The following is a 19,764-nucleotide window of genomic DNA, read 5'->3' on the forward strand; positions in this document are numbered from 1 at the left end:
TTTGTGTCTGACACAGAGAGACAGTGATGACGCTAAATATGCTCTATATACTGTTTCCTGAACCGACGACATTTAAGGTTTTTCAAAATAAAAGCGTGCTGGCAGGACATCTAGTGTGTTTGAACTTTAACAGTTTGTCATGCAGATGTTGTTTCAGAGGAATATAGAAGTGAAGCATGTAGACGTGGTGCATAACAGAAAGAGAAGACTTGCCTGTGGTTTCACTGGTTTTGGTGATTCGGGCTGTTTGTTACAGAAAAACAAAAATACACAAAGTCAGAGCGCACACACACACACACAGGTTTCTGTATCGTTGTTTTCATAGTGACAGTTGGTCAGTACGTCTCTGTGACTTTAATATCAAGTTGAGGCAAACACATTCCTAACTTGGTAACTGTTCAGTGCTACAGTTCTTTCTTTCTGCCTGAGATAAGAAGTCTATTTTCAGCGTCTTTTCTTTCAAATGTTTTCAGTGAGTAGAGAAGAGAGCATCTGCAGCAGAAAGCGGCCGCCTGGAGGAAAAGTGCAGCACCCTAAGTCTTTTTTCCAAGCGCTCCGCCTTTCTTGTGCGGCTGATCCGAGCGCTCAACTTTCAACTTCTCAGAAGCGCGCTGTTGACGTCACCACCTGCCCGTAGTTTTGCCTATTTGCTCCTCGTCTGATCGGGAATTAAACGATCTCAAATAAAAAACATGCAGTAAAAAGTAACAGAGCAGTGTCGGGCATACCGCGGCCGTTGTCAACAGACTGTTGTCATGGAGACAGGACGGATGTGCAGCGCTTTTCTACCCAAACAAAATGCTAGGTGGACGCGGGACCTAAAGCATCGCAGACACACTTTAGGAGATGAAGAAGAAGGAGAAGAAGAAGAATACTCACAGGAGCGTTGTGGTCCTTTCTTCCTTTGTGGGAGGAGGCTACATGTGCCAGGTACTGAATCACCTTCTTAGTGTTCTCTGTCTTGCCGGCTCCTGATTCACCTCTGAGACACAAAGGAAAACAATGCAGACAAAAACAGACATCCTCAGAGGAGTGTGTGTGAAACTCTGAACCCTCTACATCTACAGAGGAGAGTCTGTGACCTCATGGCGAGTATACACCCAACATCCTGTCCCTCAGAAATGCACATACCTATATATATATATATATATACATATATATATATATATATATAATCTAGATACTGAGACTAAACAAACTGGTGATCTTATCATGTATGTTTTGAGCGTGAGCCCACTTAAGGCCTTTGGTTTCTGGCGGCTTGATGCACGTCCATGCAGGACAGAAAATCTGCAAAACCTCTGAGGGGAGCACTTTAGCTTCACAGCATACTTGAGGTTTTACAGTAAGTGCATATTTTCACACACCAAGTATGCACTAAATATTGTTTTTGCTCTCAGGTTGTGTGAGTGTGATGTGGCTGAGAGTAAAGGCAGAGAGAGTGGAGCTTAAAGGGATACTTCACCCGCTGAAACATGAATCTGTATTGACATTGGGTCATATATGTAGAAATGTGAAATACATTCTGAAGTTGGTGCCTTCTTGACCGAGAAAAGGCAGAAAGTGTCTTTTTGGCTCATGTGGATGAAAAACACCAAATCCCAGAATGCAAAGCAACACAGGCCACTCCCACTAAGGTCCTCTATTTACAGACATATTTACTTCAACACATAAGGCCGTTTCCTCAACTCAGTAAGAGATTTCTTCCAGAAGGAATTGGCATCCCTCCGAGAGCTCGGGCGACCCCCCTTGGGAGACTCGGACCTCAGGTTTGGAACCAATGCTCAACATAATAAAACTCCTAACACCGCTGAACAAACTAAAAAGACATGGAACCGTCTGAGAAGTAAGACTGAACACGTTAGCTCTGTGTTTTATTTTTATTCTGCAGGTGTGTTAAAGAGTTATTTTGAGTCTGTGTGTCTGTGTCTATATAGAAGGCACAGAGCGACATGAACACGTCATTCATCATCCAGCATTAAGACCCGAGCTGCTGCACGGTTTATGTTTCGATACCCTCTCTGGTATTTGTCTCTGCCGGCGTTCCTGTCGTCTGGTGGCACTTGTCACTGAGAAGACGCCAGCGGGCTGCATGGCAGAAATGTCAGACATTTCTCAGACACACATTTCTCACTTTTGTCTCGGAGTAGTGACGGCCTGGTCAGTGTCGCTGACATGAACGATTTGAGCTGAACTGTCAGAGCCCTCGCGGCGGCTGGTTCACTTTCACCACCACTGATTAGGGTAATTACTGCTCTAATGTCTCGATGTCATTTTCAATTTGATTAATCCACACACGATGGGAGAAAAAGCCATATGGAAATACACCAAATTATTTTTTCAGAGCATATTAAGGGGACAAAGGCATTTCATCTAAGCAGCATAAGAGAGAGGCATCATCATGAAACGAGAGCTGCAAAGACACACTAAAATCTAATGTGAAATTCTGGATCTGTGTACTCACGTGCAAAGGATGGATTGGTCCTCTCGATCTGTGGGAGACGAGCAGAGGAGACAAAAGAAGAAATGAGTCAAAGTGTCTACTGTGCTGTCACACTTTGGATTGACAACTAGACGTACAGTCTTATCAACAGAGTGAGGATATGAAGACGAGCTCATAGTGTGTGAGTTTATATGAGCTGCACTTTAAATGTTTGAATATCATCATCTTCACAGCTAAAGACTCTCTCCGAGGTCCATCAGCTCGATGTTTACAGCCTTTCACAACATGTTGACTGAGATGTCCAAAATGTCAGAAAGAAGCTTTGTGAAGATAAATGACTGCAGGAGGAGAGATAAGGCGACTGTAATGTCAGCTTCATGTTCATATGACAGTTTAATATTCAGACTCAAACTCCACGATTTAAGAACTGGACTCTCTTCAGGAGGTTGAACATGAATTACGATCTGAATATGCGTTTGCTTACTTCTACCTTATAAAAGGTGAAAGTAAGATCATAATTCATGTTCAGCAACGTCCTAACTGACTATCAATGAGCAGGAATTAGGAGGGATCAAAGAACTCAGTTAATGACCTATTGCTCCCTATTTTCACATACGTTCAGACAGCGCTGCGCACTACGCCGCCGTTAGCTGCCACTCCAGTCAATGATTGTGTTTCCACAGTGAGCACCCCGGTCCGTCTCCAGAGTGTGCCAGCAGCGCCATTACACTCTGCTCTGTTTCAAATATGCTACGAGTCTATTTTTCAACGAAGCTCGCTGCAAGCATGTTAGACAGAAAATAACAACCTGGACAGGAAGTCAGACAAAAAAAAAGGTACAGAGGGTCCAGTCAATTTCAAAATAAAACATAATATACAGACTCAGACTCAGACAACCTGTGGCTCCTTCCCCACATGTCATTCCCTACTCTCTTCCTCCCTGATTTCAGACTCTATCCACTCTCCTATCTCTCCAATAAAGGCACAAAAAGCCCAAAAATGAATGTAAAAAAAGAAAAGTTGTATTTTCATCACTTTATCAACATGACGTCAAAACAGTCAATGAACAACAAATCATCCTCAGAAAGACAAAGCAACGTGTTTTTTGCATGTTTGCATTATTCCCGTGTGATCTTGTAGTTCTCCTGAGATGTGTGACAGCTGACCATGGCTGCGTTCACGTTCCAGAAACGGACCTAGTGGGGTCCGACAGAGCACACCATGACGCTGAAACGGATGGCGGCGCACATCGAGTATGTTGAAGAGTTAGCTTTAGACTAAAGTCATAAAGAAAAACTAATAAGCACTTAATAATGAATAACAAGCAGTCAGTATGCTACTAATTAGCATGCTAATAAGCAGCTAGTTAAAGGTTAATATTGTGACCTTTGAAGAGTAGAACAATCTGAACGGCCCCCATGGGCACTCGCCAAACTATTGGCCAGACTTGAATGAAGTTATTAGAGACTTCCTTTCTGGTCTAAAAATGTTAATGTGAGCTGTGCTGAGGGCAGTTATCACCGTGGTAACGAGGTCATAAAAAACATCATCTAAGTGTCTTTATTGACCCTCCGGGGTATTCCAGTAAAGAGTGTCTTGTGAGCTGCGAGTGAGGCAGATCGCAGACATGCAGCGGCCTCTCAGGAGGGGGAATAACAGTGATGGTGATGTCATGGGAAAAACGTCCTTTGTCTTCCCGTCAATGCCCCCCACAGGGAGAGGGGCCTCCTGTTCAGTCACAAGAGGTCTAAAGATTAGATTAAAGTCTTCAGATTCTCTTCTGAAAGTCCTCCACATGTCTGCCTGTGAGAGCGGCGGCTCAGCGATGCATTTATCTCAAGATTATTTCATGTCCTAACAATGTCTGCATTAACAGGCTTGAAATGGACTGCCCTGCTTTCCACTTTATGTTACACTGAGGGTTGTCAGGGTAACACATTTGAAAACTTTGATTACATTTGCAGACTGTTTGAAGACGGTCAGATTTACTATGCATCAGGCTGATTTCATTCCAGCTAACACAGTTTCCTGTTTCTTGATCTGATGAGTAAGAGCCTGTTCATCACCGGGCCCGATCCCTCAGGACGTTAAAAATGCTTCTGTAGTGCACACTCTGCAAGTCTGCTGATTGGAGGAGTCACCAGTGACTGCTGATTGACAAGCTGTTGCATTAGAAGATTGCCTTGTAGCGAGGGTTAAACTATCAATATAGTCGGGGGATGACACATCCTGTGTGACTTTAAATATCGCCCTGAGACTGAACGAGCCAATCACTGCGAGGCAACAAGAGCTCAGAAAAGAACAGATCTGAAAATGAGGCGGAAAATGAAGCGTGCTGATTGCATATCACTTCTCTGTTCCTGAATCAGAGCGAGCAACCCACTCCATGTCAGAATGATGAGCCATGAAAACCTGCTGAAGTGATCTAATAGAGCAGAACAGAAAGAAATCTGTTAGTGAGGAAAGTGAGACAAAAACTGCTGGACGGTTCTTCTGTTTTCCAGCAAACAAGCTAATGAGATACGCACGCTTAAAATGACAGAAGAAGAGGAGGTGATCTGAGGACAGAGATGAATATGTTTCCATCAGGTGCAGAATGCTAAAGGTCAAATCCTCGAGAGCTTTACTTCAGTGTCACAGGGTTATCATCAGACCTCCCTCCCTGGAGCTCCATTTTGCACGACCTCATTTGTAAGGTAACTAAAAACAGAATGTGCTGATTTTCAAAATATTGAAACTCCAGATTTAAATGGAAACCAGATGTTTCCTCAAATGAATGACTTTGTTTAATATGCTCCTTTAAAACTGCTTAAAGTTCTTTTGGTCCTCATAGCAACAACATATACTGAGGGGGAAATACATATTGTTTATATATTGCTTATTTCGATCACTTAGAATCCGATAATGTGATATGAAGCGCTGCTGTAAGGCGTGCTGACAATGTTTTAAACTCAGTGTGTACATGTGGAGCCCCGAGCTGGACTGAAACACCGGAGGTGAAGGTTTCCTGGACTGAAGTGCTGACTGCTGGGTAAAATGATGGAAGGTTATCTGAGCGAGGACACAGCTGGGTGGCTCATCAGGGACAACCTGGGTTTCCTGGCTTGACCAGAAACTTCCTGCAGTTAAGCACCGTAACAAGGAGAGTTGGCCTGACACACACACACACACACACACACACACACACACACACACACACACACACACTAAAGCTACTCCTTTAGGATTTCCAGAGCCATCACGTCAACTGCTGCTCTCTGCATGACACGACGAAGCCCCCCACCTCTTTCTCATCCCTCTTAACATTCACATCCCTATCTGAGTCACACACGTCCTCAGCTCAGCTCTGTCTTATCACACTGACTGCAGACAGTGAAAGATACCGTCCAGTCAGCGTGAGACCGCTCACTTCCATTCAACAATCTGCCACAACCTCAAAAACGTCTCCAGACAGTAAAGAGGCGATCACTGACAGACGACTGTTTCTTAAGTCTGCGCTAAAACTGCCCAAACCGGGACGGATATTTCTGATGCTCATAAGGGCTGTGTTTGTGGGTTTCACATGATTGGTGATGTTCTTGCCAGCTTCACATGACTCCATAATGCCAGGAAGGCAGTAAATGTGATAATAATATCTAGATGAAAGTATGTACTACGACGGGAGAGTGGGATTAGGATAGAAGTATTTAAGTGGATGGTTCTTAGACATTGCTGACAGTGGAAGATTTGAGGATCTCTTGAGGCTTTGACATCAACACAGCAGCTCTGCATGTGGTGTTTCTCCCACTAAGGAGACAGGATAAGGGGGAGGGGGTGTTGATCTCAGCCTCACGACAGTGAGCTCATTGTGAGTCTGTGGCACGCTGGGCCGAGGCCAGTGTCTGCCACTGATGGCTAATGCCTGTATTTAGAAGTAGCAGCGAAGTGCAAACACTCACCACCTCAGAAAGCAGTCCTGCACGCTGATGAAGCTTTTACTAAAGAGTCACTGCAGGACAAAAACCTCCACCAACCCACAGTGATGTAAACAGAAGATCACGTCGGCTGAATGATGAGGGGAATTAAGACACATGAGCACCATGATACTGTCTCTTTTTCAGAAAGAAGTCAGTGTAAATCAGGAGCTTTAATGTTTCTATAATGTAGCTCAGGAAACATATAATGGAAAACTGTGATACAAGCCATGCAAAGAAAGATGGACTAAAACATCTGCAACTGTTACTTTTGTCCGTTTCTTCCTGACAGCCGCACCAGAAGAAGATTTATCTAAGAGAGTTTTTTTAAGGCCCAGCTCAACATCTGTGAACCGAAGAGGTCTAAGCACACAACATACTTGACAACACCTGCAAACCTCAATGTTTTTTAGAGGAGCATCCTTCAGACAAATACTACTATTCATTTAGCAGACGCTTTATCCAAAGCGACATCAGAGAGTAAGAACAACACAAGTAAGGATCTAACAAACAGACAACGTCAAGAAGTGTAAACCAACAGCTTTAAGTCTGATCAGATACACAGGTGCTGACAGGAAGTGTCCAGAGGCAGAGCACAACATCACAGCTGATCTCGAACGTTCTAACCAGCATCAAAAACATCCTAAAATCATCATTATCAAACAAAGTCATCGACATTATCATCATTATTGTCATCATATCATGAAGGTCGTAGGTGTTCATAAAGACCTGGGTCTTTAGCTTTTTCTTAAAGGTGCAGAGGGACTCTGCAGATGGAATGGAGCTGGGTATTTCGTTCCACCATGGGGGGGTGACAGAGAAGAAGAGTCAAGTCAGCGTCTTAGGACCCTGTTGTGAAGGTTGGATCAGACGCCTTTCATTGGCAGAGCGTAGAGAACGGAGGGAGTGTAGAGAGAGTTTAGGAAAGGAGGAGCCGTTTTTGTCGCTGTTTTGTAAGCGAGCAGCAGAGTTTTAAATTTGATGTGAGCAGTAACTGGGAGCCAGAGGAGGGTAGGTTGAAGACGAGTCATGCTGCTGTGTTTTGGATCATCTGCAGAGATGATACTAACAAACTAAAATAACTGTCTTGGGGCGCTGGTGGCGCAGTGATTAGTGCGTGCAACCCGTTTATGGAGGCTGTCGTCTTCCAGGCGGACGGCCTGGGTTCGAGTTAGACCTGTGGCTCCTTCCCGCATGTCATTCCCCACTCTCTCTCTCTATCTCTCCCTGATTTCCGACTCTTTCCACTGTCCTATCTCTCCAATAAAGGCACAAAATGCCCAACAATATATCTTTAAAAAAATGTATTTCTATTCATGCCATACATTTTCAAAAAACCACAGATCAATGCAATACTGCCGATCAAGCCGAGCATCCCCCTCTGATGGAACAGTGGTTAAGGGCTGCAATGGTCCTCATCACAGACCCTTCTAAAAATGCTGCCGCATATATTTAATTTTCCAACCTAAAGAAGTGGTGGTTAAGTTTTCCATGTGTCTATCACAGGATTTTCTTGGATTGGATGGAGCAAAAACTTTGGTATGAAATAGAAATAAAACAACAACAGTGAAGAAATCTGAAGCTAGCTGATCTTAAAGGATTCTCGATGTCGGTAGTGTCCTTCTTGGCACAGAGAAGCCGTCTCATGAATCAGAGGGGGCCGGAGAATGTTTATTAGTTTAACACCTCGGAGCAGTTTGCACGTATGACGGGATGCCAGAGGAGTTGAACTGCCTATAAAAGAGAAGGATGTAGGCTCGTCTCTCATCTCCCTGCTCCGTCCATGGTTGAGAAATCTATTAACTATTGGTCCAAAGGGATAGGAAACAGTCACAGAGGTGTGTGTGTCGAATATATCTTTCAAAAGTCTGAGCGGTCTGTCATTTTAACCGTCCGTTTTAGGGCCTCTGCTGCGGGCACAAAAAGGAGCTGAAGCTTCAGCCAAAGACCAAGAAATGAAAACAAAAGCAAGGGGAGAGAGTGTTTGGTTTCCAATGTCTGGAGCATTTCTGAGAAGGAACGTCTGTAATGAAAACCGATCTGGAGATTAACTGTGTTTGACCGACGGTGACAACAGCATTAAAAATGTAATTCCACGTATTCTTTGCCAACTCAAGCTAAGACACTCGTCTGAAATATCGTCAAGGAAATCTGTGATTGTTTAAATACAGCAGGTGCAAAATATATCAGTGGTGACGGGCAGTGTGGACGCCAATGGAAACTCATCGAGCACCAAAAGGAAAATAAGACATACCAAAGTTGATCTATTTAAGAGAGACAAGCGTATGAAGGGGAGACGGAGGAGAAATAAATCTTCTCTCAGTCATAATATTTTATAAAGAAACACTGATCTGATGCTCCCTCTTTTCTCTGATGAAAAGAAAAACAACCAGTGGAAGAAGTTTGGACATATCTGAGAGTCATATAAACTAAGTCTGCCAGTCATCATTTCATGCTGGATGACAACAGCGAGAAGGTATTTGCATTGTAAATCCACATCTGATCATTTCAAGGAGGGGGGGGCATGAGCTACTGAAGAGGCTTCAGGTGCTCCAGGAATCACAACAAGGAAGAATGTGACGAGCCCCCTTAGTGGAGAAACTGTCGGCCTCAGAAGCTTTATGGTCAGACAGACACAGAGCGGCGATGCTAACTGGACGCTGAAGACACCGAGCAATCTTATTCGCTGAAAAGAGGTTTCAATCTTAAGTCGTGGCTCACAGATGTGTTTACCACCATGTTGGATCCCTGAGAGGTCAAACAGATGTCACAGAACAGATGTTATATTATTCTGGATTCTGATAAAAGTCATCATTTTTTAGCTTTTGTTTCTGTCTCTGTAAGTCTAAAATAAGAGAACCGTAAAAGATGCACTTTTAATATATTTTTTTTATCATCTTGTAAGTGGGCTGCGTCCTTGCGGGCGACTGTGGCTCAGTTGGTCGTCTCTCAACTAAAAGGTCAGAGTTTCGATCCCCAGCCCCTGCAGTCACATGTCTGATGTATCCTTGGGTGAGACACTTAACCCCAAGTTGCTCCCGCTGTTACTAATATTAAGTGTTAAGTGTCTTGCCCAAGGACACATCGGACATGTAGCTGCAGGAGTTGCAGGAGCTGGGGATCGAACCCCTAACCTTCCCCTTGGAGACGACCGACTCTACCAACTGATCCACATCCGACCCGGCTAAAACTTAAACTCTTGCAGTCAATGGGACTTTAGAGTAAACAGACATGGCGGACAATGGGCAGGAACAATTTGCAATCATAGTTTATTCATAACTTATCGCTGAAAATGTAAAAAGAAAAAAGAAGAATCCAGGATGAAGTCAAGGAGACAGTTTGATTACAGGCTCCACACATTACAGCAGAGAATCCTTTAAAATGAATACTCTGCTCTTTGCTGATCATGGGGGAGTCAGGACTTTGCTCGTTGTTGTGGGAAGGTGGGAAACAAACACGTCTGAAATCAGCTCGATTATCTTCTAGTGTTCTAGAGGAGACTGAGCAGTCTCACTTTCCACATCTGTTTCAGTTGGCTGTCCATGTAAGAATAACAGTCTTTGTTTCAGTGATTTTTCAAACTGTCCTCCTCCACAGCTCCTTCAGGATCTTTTAAAATATGGTGCTTTGACTTTAAAAAAAAAAAAAGATTATCTAATTTCCTGAGTGCTTAGCGTGATCGGTGCACCCGGGAGGAGGTTCAAGCCGGAGGTCAAAAGGGCATCAGAGTCATTTCTCTTTGTTTTGGACCTCATTGGTGCCATGTGGGCCGGAGTCTACTGAGACTTTACACTGTGCCACTAAAAACATTCCTGAGCTCATTTTATAAGACTGTCCTGACAGAACAGACACCACTGCACAATAAACGGAAAAGCTTGAATACATCAAAGACTTCATTTAATCTGTTATCATTACAGTTAACGCTGCCGACATGTGAGCTGGGTGGCTTTATTCATTGTTGGGAAAATGGACCTGGACAGTGGTTTGGGACACTCGTGAAGGCCAGATTGATTGAGCTAGACTTGACCTCACACCCTGATTAAACACCTGGGAGAGGCCGAAGGTGGAGGGGGGGATTTCACAATTACCGTGGAACAAAGACCCCCCTGTTTCATAACCTCACCTGGGGTCACTCTCACCACTGCTGATCCAAGTCCAGTAAGTTGGGATCCATCCCAACTGCTGCACAGACCGATCCTTTAACACATGTTTTTTATTCAAGCAAGCATCAGCGTTTTCCCTACGACACGTTTCCAGATCTGATAAAATTAGCTTCTCGTACGTCAGTGAGTTCACATCGGCAAAGCGGGCGAGGGCAATTATGTAAAGTATCTGGAGCGGTAATCAATGGCAGATGTGCAGAGAGTTTTTAGAGGTCTGTTTCACACCCCTGTTTTTGTTGGGTAACACCTCATTTAACCTCCCATCTGAGCAGAGACTGGCTTCACAGCGAGGCTGAGGTAATTAACACATCCCCGCCAGGTTTGGACGCCCTTCAGCTGTACAGATGATTTTCCAACGTGTTCAGTTCCAAGGGTCATAAATCAGAGTGGACATATTATCTTCATCAAGTGAACCTTATTGTTCATATGGCAACACAAAGTCTAAATATGAGGCGTGAAAAGTCTGACAATGATCGCTGAAAGTTTGATAAAACTATGTGAGAGAACCAGGAGAGAAGTTATAGTTTGAGCTGATGAGCAGTCAGAACTGGAAGCTGTTTACATTCACAAATGTGTGTTAAAAGTAGAAGTTTCAATTTTCAGTGACAGAAAGGACCATCACCAGAACATAAAGATATAACATTTATAATAAACAAAGCAGAAAGAAATCAGAAAACTGAAAGTTTGGTATTTTGTGTTGGTTGATGACAGGGGTGCAAATCTCAGGCCGATGCAGAGCTGGATAAACACTGAAGCTACAGTGTCCACCACATGGCAACCTGTGTGAGCATCGACTCTAGAGGGGGGGGGGGGGGGGGGAGACAGCTCTCTACTATGTTTAGAATTTAGACTGCAGTACCCATTTTAAACACTAGGTGTCAGAGTTACATGCTGCTCCTTTAAGTCAATGAAAATCTTCACGCAGGAAGACAGTTTGAACCTTTTTACCCTCTAGGAGTCCAGCAAAAACTGACAGCAACCTATACACCGTTGCGAGTAATAATTCAGATTTTTATGGTGTGTTATGAGGAGTTGTGAAGTAGTGATGCTGAGGGTCAAATTTTCCAGCAAATCTCTTAAGAGTGATTATTGCATGCTTCAGGACGACGATATACTGCCAATATTTTGTCCCACATTTAGTTAATGATCAGTTGATCCAATCCAATTTTCATGCTGATCCATAAAGTGACGACTTGATAAAAAGTTTTAGAGCTTTATGGCAGCCTTGTTAATATTGAGAGTCGGCTTTGTGCCAACAATAACTGAACATTGGTAATATATTTAATATGCTGAAACCGCCAAAACCATTCCTATCAGGAAGGTCTTAGAAATATGATGTATCCCCTTTTGTGTTTGTCTTTCCAATGACTTCATTTCTAACTTGAAAAGGAAGAGGGGAAAAAAACCCCACTGTTAATCTTAACGGCTGGAAAGTCACTTCCATCAACCAGGTTGCTGAAACGCTCAGGGCCACAGCTGAACAGCAGCTGGCCTCCACTAATCTGCAACCTACAAACCTCCTTTTCTACCACAACACTCTTAATTCTGACCACGACCACGACTGAATAAATGGGTTGGAGTAACAGTGCATTAAAAATCGGGCTTGTTATAATGTGCTACGTACATGAAGCACAGGCAGCACAGTGAACAGCTCGCAGGCAGAGGTCAACAACGACGCTGTGAGAAATATAACGAACGCAGAAATATGTTGGGATCAACACAAGTCTAGTTGAAAGGTCTCCCTGCCCTGCCCCCCATGCATTTGTGTCCACTCATGTAGAAACACAGAGTGGACTGAACAGAGGGTGTGAACAATAACAAAAACTAGCCGGGCTACATGACAAGTTAGCAGAGCTCCACAACCGCAACAAGGAGGAGCTACTGAAACCATGTTCCTGTGCTGTGACATCATCAGATGTCAGGTGATAAGCTTGTATCAAATCAAGCATCCAGGAATTACAGCTTAGATGGTTGAATAATAACAAATAAAACAATGAAAAAATATCTTCTAGTTGAGATTTCAGAGGATGAAGGGATCGGCGAGCTTCTTGTCAACACGACCAAAACTTCCTCTGTGTACCAACAACTGGAGAGCAAAGGCTAAAAAGACTGACGGGACTGTCAAGTCTGTCACCACCCCCACTGGTCAGCCCTCGCAATCACAAAGGACCTATTGTCCAGCACAATGGGGTCACCCTCTCTGTTCTCACTGGTCTGATCCCAGTCACTGCCCATAGAGCCTGGAAGCTAGCCATGGACCAGAAAAGGAATATTTGAAGACACCGTTCTGAGTGGAGAGCCTTCTCTGAGAACTTGTAATTCTCATGAATGAATTAAACTGAACTGATGGTCACTTCAATAAAAAAAAGGAAATCTACATCATTAAAGACAGATGATGTGTAAAAATGTAGACAGTCTGAGCTGAGTCATATTTGCATGGATTTCATTGAGACAGATTCTTTCATGGTAGAGTCATCAAAGATACTGAAACTGTTGAAGTCTCTGAGGTGAATTCATGTTGTGAGCTGTGGAGACATTCAGGACTTGATCTTCTTCTACGACCACATAACATTTAAAAAAAGAGTTTAAAACGATCCTCTCCTTGTGCATACGTGCAAAAAACTTCTGAATATTTCATGAATTTTTTGGGCTGCATTTGTGAACCCAAAACAGTCAAATTTCCACCCTGACTTTGTCCAGATTTTTCCAACTAGACCCCAAATACAAATGTCTGCAATAAACGCTCAGACTCACCTTGAAGCATGCATCTGTACGCTGACTCTGAGATGGCGTAGATGTGAGGGGGCATCTCGTGCCTCTTTTTGCCCCTGTACATCTCGATGATGTTGTCTGAGTAGATGGGCAGGTTTTTGTAGGGATTGATGACCACGCAGAAGAGACCCGAGTACGTCTATGGAAAGAAAAGAAAAAAACAAACATGGATGACGGTTAATTCATTAAAACAGCAGCCATGACATCACAAGGTTGTGGAAATGCAAAATGAATAAGCACAAAGAAGAAGCATATATGAATGTGCTGTAACAGGAACAGTTGATTTAGGATATGTGCTACTTGTAAATCAGATTGTTACAGCTTTTATTAGATTGTTTTGATCACAAACATCTGCACAGATACAACAAAGAATAAATGCATAGGGCTGGGAATCTTTGGGTGTCTCACTATTCGATTCGATTTCGATTCTTGGGGTCACGATTCGATTCAGAATCTATTTTTGATTCAAAGCGATTCTGGATTCAAAGTCTATTTTTGAATTAGTACATACTAATGAGACTGGCTGAATTTCTTGTTGCTCTGTTTAGCATTCTACTGAGTTTAAGAGCTAGCATTAGCATTTAGCAGGGAGTGACTGATTAGCCAAAATAAACGATTTTTGGAAGTTATGAATCTATTTAAAATCTCAGAAGATAAGAATCTCGAGTTTTAGATAAATCGATTTTTTCTCCACCTCTATGTGCAAATATCAATGCTTTCTGTCATTCATCGACGTCAAGCAACAAGTTTTTTTGTTACTTTTTGATGCATTATCTTCTCACAACCAATAACCATGTAACCAGATGGGCTGAAACGGCTCCCTCCGGTGTTGAAAAGTACACTGATATCGGCCCTGATCACAATCAGTGCATCTCAAGCGATCAATGAATTAGATTTTTCCATAAATCGCTTTATTTATTTTTTTGTTTTGTTTGATCATTGGCATCAGCCTTAAAGCGTCTCACGATGGTAAGGCTGCCTGTTCTTCACCACCAACACCAAAACGTGGGTCATGAAATGAGAGGCAGCAGAGTGGAGCTGACAGCCGCTGAGATATCAGACAAGTCATATTACAGCAAACAGAGGGCAGAGTTATACTGACAGTGTATACTGTGTAGTGCCACAGAGGGTGATACTGACATTTTGCCCTGTGGATAAACTCTGACAGTCTGTGCAAAAGGTCCTGACCACTCGTTCATACCAAGAGAGAAATGACGTCAAACAATCTTAAATCCCCCGTACACTACGTGCCTCTTATGAACAAATCTGTTTGTTCTTGCATGAGGACCATTGTGTTGTGCAGATTATGAATTCAGGGGGCCAGAAAACGCAGCTGCTGGCCCACTGCCAGGTATCCTACAGTCTTAAAGGTCCTCGCTCCGCTCACTTAATACCCTGCTCCTCATATGTGGAAATTTGCCATCTCCTTTTTCTCAATTTTAAACCGGCAATATTACCCAGACATTTTTTGGGCTGATGGCAGACTTTCTTTAATCCACACAGTATATAGGTCCCTCAGCGGTATAATGCAGACAGACAGGCCAAGACAGGGTTAATCCCTGATATGTCTGCTGCCGCTGCCGGGAGAGTCCGTTAACTCACGCAGTGTACAGTGGAGTCTACTGGATTAAGGCTCACGTCAGAGACTGGGATCAAAAGTCTCAATCCATCATGCTATTACAAACCTTATGGTAGATAAAGCCATCTATCTAGACTCACACATTCAATTTAAGATGATTCTGCAACCTTTTCCTTCCCCCTACGCTTCAAAATCATGCTAATAATTGATTTATCTTCATGCCTTTCTCTCATGCTCATCAAATATATTTTTTTTGCCTTTTTGCTTTATTAGATATGACAGAGGAAGAGAGACAGGAAATGTTGGGAGGAGAGAGAAGGGGATGACATGCAGCAAAGGGCCAAGGTTAGATTTGATACCACAGCTGCTGCGATGAGGACTCAGCCTCTGTACATGGGACAGAACCACCAGGCTATCGGCGCCCCCTACGATACCAGAATTATTTTTATAAACTCATTTGATACTGAGAAAATCTAATATATTCCATCCTGTTTCACTTTCAGGTCAAAAATGATACCATATTTTAGATACTTTAATGTCAGAGGTAGATTTGATGATTAGTGTTGACAGTCATGGTAAATAAATGATCATCCTTTGTGTGTATGCGCACAAACTTCATGCCCACCCCTGCATAACCCCCAGGTTTGCAGCTCCAGTCAAAACAGTCTGAATATCGCCCCTGCTTATTTAACTTATGAATGCACTCAAATCACTTAAATTTCATAAATAAAGTATTTTGTGCCGTCCTCTTGGAGTCGTGGAGGATTGCATTAGGATAGTGGGCCACCACCCCAAATAAATAGTAGGGGAAGCATTGGATTGTTGTTTTTAAAAACTTGATATCCAAAAGTATCCAACATTTTGGGGCGCTGGTGGTGCAGTGGTTAGTGCGCGTGCCCCATGTGTGGAGGCTGTAGTCCTTCAAAGCGGGCTGCCCAGGTTCAAATCCAACCTGTGGCTCCTTTCCCACATGTCAGTCCCCTCTCTCTCTCTCTCTCTCTCCCTGATTTCTGACTCTATCCACTGTCCTATCTCTACATAAAACGCCCAAAATCTTAAATCTTTAAAAAATACAAATAAAAAATAAAATAAAAAGTATCCAACATTTTGACAACCCTGAGTTACACCAACTTTTCCTTCCCCTCTTTCTGTTCACTGAGCTTGGCTTTAAAGTCACATTCTTCAGATGATGTTGTCTGTGACGGGGCCTGAGGTCTGCTCTCACAGCTGTTGAGCTAGAACAATGGTGACATGACCAAAGCATGCTGGGAGAGCAGAGTGGATGTTTGACGAGCACATCACAACTCTCACCTGGCTGCAGGATCACACTGCACAAACACACACACTAACACACACACACAACTGTAGTCTGTGGAGCCAAAACTATTGCAACACTTAGTCATGACTGGCTAATAATCCACGTCAGGAGTGGTTGGTGCTGCGGCCCATGCTATTTTTGTGTATTTTGTGTGTGTGTGTTTTATCACCAGATGGCCATGAAACCCCCCTCCTCACCTCTAGTGTGCACAGATGCTTTAGACACAGCTCTGGCAGCATCCTGGCCACATACAGATCTTTTCCTCTGAAATCATCAGCAACAACATTGTTGGACCGACGAAAACTCACACCGTGCTAACTGTGACTACCTGTGAAAATCACCTTCACGCTGCTACAGGGCTGCTGACATAATAACCCCCCTTCCCCAGCCCCCTGTGGTGGGCACATTGCCAGACAGACAGATCAGTGCTCCTGACCCAGCGTGGGCCACGGGGCAGCGGGGAGAGGGATGACTCAGCTGGCTGCCCTTGGTGGTGGAGAACAGGGGGTATTTGAGGGATTAAGGGGGGCTCTGAGGGCAAGGGGTTGGACCCCTGCAGAATCAGGCAAAACAAAACACAACACAGGCTGAGTGTAGTGGTTTTCCTGTTCAAAGGATGATGCAATCTAACATCGTTTCAGTAGAGAGCATGAAACTAATGTTTAAACACATTTACTAGTATTTAACAATTGAGGTTTTCACCATAACAGCGTTTTCACTTTTTCTCCTGACAACCTTTGGCAGATAAAAACATTTTCAGCTGTCCACTTTTCTATTTGAGCATGGTTGCATTTACATCTCCTGCGGACTGTACTCGAGTACACATGAATCATGCCCGAGACCACCTCTTAAAGCGGGCTCGGGCACGGTACCCGAGTACGGCACGAGTACTGATGAAATGAACTGGATTTTGGGGTCAAGCAAACTCGGATCCAGTCCCAGTTCCCAAATGTGAAACCACCTTTATATTCCACCTGAATCTCAAACAAGTTTCTGAACCTCCAAAAAAACCTGACAAGATGATTAAATAATAATCCTAAAAAAAAAGAAGCAAAAACTAGCAAATTAAAGGTTTGAACTGAAGGCTGCTACAAGTACACTAAGAAAGCCTTTGTCCCTGCTGACAGTAGTTTCTATACGTTGATTTCTGAGAACGTTATGGAAGTTATTTTGAGCTGATACGAGGGTAGAGTAGGAAACGCAGCCTCCAGGCCACAACCCCAAAAAACTATAGTGAAAAGAGGAGAACTCTGACACAGTTGAAAGGCATCCCAGTCCTCTGGAAGTGTCCAAATAAATGTCTGAGAAGCGAGCAGTGCTTAGCAACAGGGCCTCTCTCAAAGGGAAAAGAGGAAACCATTTCTGAGATCTCTGCTTGTCTTTTCTGACCTATTGCATAAAGCAGTGCCCCCTCAATCCTGACATCACTTGGCTAAACCATCGCTATTAAACAAATGTTAATATCTTTGTCGACACATTGAGGAAAAGAAGAAATGTTTAGGCCTTTCCAACACACATTCTAATTAACTCCAGTCGTGCCCTGACAGAGCGTGAAGACTGCAGTAGCTCAGAATTTGCTCTAAATCTTGAGGTGCTCTTAATCTCACACTTGATTAAAAAATATGAACCTGTCATCACTATGTGCTTTTGAGGATTTACCAGGAGGAAGCTAACCTAAATTCAAACAGCTATGACAGCTGAGAGGACTGGATGCTAACAGCTGTAGTGTCTCAAATGTGAAACTGTAAAGAATCAGAATATTACTAGAAATGGATTGCCCTTCTTTTCTCCCTCCTAACCTTTGAAAATGAATCAAAAAGACACTGTGAAACTCACAACACACACACAAAGGGTTAACTGCACCACTAATTATCCTGCAGGGCAAAAAGTGTCTCTGCTCCCTTGCTGTTTGTGCATAATTAATTAAACCATAATACAGTCATTTGAAGGGGAAAAATTGGCCCTTTCAGTGCAAATCAGCCTCACTGCAAAAATCATCTAATTCCCAAACACTGGACCGAGTAACCACACGCAGTTAGTGAAAATCATTTGGACGGCGGTAACTGCGCCGCATTATTTATAAAGAATGCCAGGCTGAGAGTCTCCAGGCAACAATCCCAACTCCACATCATCTAGAAAAATGTTCTGTAAATACAATCTGTCAAATTTTACTTACACATTACTATTTTTAATATAATAAGGGTTTAAAACTGAAAACTTCATCCACATGTGTAGGACCCATGGAGGATGCACGTATATGAGTTGTCCATGCTTGCTCCATCAAGGGAGGACGTTTAAGTTGTTACAGGTGAAACACATATCACATTTTTGAAGCCTGGCCTATCCATAAACTGGAAAAGGTTTCCCCTCCGCGCTCATCAATCTATACATGGACCTGAGCTCTGTCAACATGAGAGAGGAGCTCCGCAGAGCGAGTGGAGGTGCAGATAGCTTCTCTCCACATTCAGTTTGCAAAACTACAAGGACCAGACAACTTAATGGGCGTGTTTGTTTTAGACTATCATGAACACTTTATGCTTTGTGAATCAGATCTTGAGACAGAGCAGAAAGCGGGAGAAGTGATGCCAAATTTTGGTGCTATACAATCCAATTTTAGTGACTATTTCCCTGACTGTGAAGCAAATCTGTGAAGGAATACAGTTGGCGACATCTTGTAGCGCCTCCATCAAGCAGCGCAACTATGCAATGTTTAAACAGGGGAGTGGGATGTTGTGTGAGTCATTAAGTTTGGGGTTAGCACCTCAATGCAGCGTAGAGAAAACACAGCCAACTTGCAAAGGAGCCACAATCCGGTGAGAATACTAATGTAAATATTTCTCAAAAGAAAACTAATTTGTGTTGAACAGTGAACTCAGAGGCCCACGCTCCAGTGAGAGGTAGGCTAAATAAAAACAGCCTGCAGAAGCAATCCTCCACAAAAAGCTCTGAGCCTGGAGCGGCCCACCATCCTCTTCAGGATGAACACTCAGTGCAACAAAGGAGGAGCATATAGTGGCCTGCTTTCAATAATGAATCACAGTGACATCATTACTTTATGGAGTCCTCCTTTCTCCTGAGACACAGGGTTCAACTATATTCAGTCAACCATGCTAATCTGCAGGGCTATATTTATTATGGCTGTGACAATAATCATCCATTAATCTCTTCTTTTTCCAAATGTGACCAATCTTAAAGGAGCAATATGTAACTCTGGCACCTAGTGTTTAAAATGGGTACTGCAATGCAAATTCTAAACATAGTAGAGAGCTGTCTCTCCCCCCCCCCTCTCTAGAGTCCATGCTCACACAGGTCACCATGTGGTGGACTCTGAAGCTTCAGTGTTTATCCAGCTCTGCATGGGTCTGTAAACCTTTCTGTGTTCTAACCTCTCTCCATTTTTCAAAAGCATCTCCAATATTGATCCTAGTTTGAGCACGTTTCTGCTCGTGGAGCTTATTAGAAACATGCAGAGGCTTTTTAGGTCGGGTACAATCACTTCTATCTGAACCACTTCTCTTGACCGCTTCCATCGCTGC

General features: G+C 43.3%; 1 protein-coding gene across 1 annotated transcript in view; it reads right to left on the minus strand.

Annotated features, from left to right (window-relative positions):
* The window catches only part of LOC132955017 (myosin-10-like), a 62,520-nt gene that overhangs the window by 33,654 nt on the left and 9,102 nt on the right, over positions 1–19,764 (minus strand). The window contains exons 3-6 of the mRNA XM_061027626.1: positions 13,314–13,470; positions 2,465–2,492; positions 880–982; positions 214–243 (exon numbers count right to left, since the gene is read on the minus strand). Coding sequence (XP_060883609.1) covers positions 214–243; positions 880–982; positions 2,465–2,492; positions 13,314–13,470 — 318 coding nt within the window. The remainder of the gene's footprint in view (positions 1–213; positions 244–879; positions 983–2,464; positions 2,493–13,313; positions 13,471–19,764) is intronic.

The sequence above is a fragment of the Labrus mixtus genome, chromosome 2 (assembly GCF_963584025.1).
Source record: "Labrus mixtus chromosome 2, fLabMix1.1, whole genome shotgun sequence".
Taxonomy (NCBI): Eukaryota; Metazoa; Chordata; class Actinopteri; order Labriformes; family Labridae; genus Labrus; species Labrus mixtus.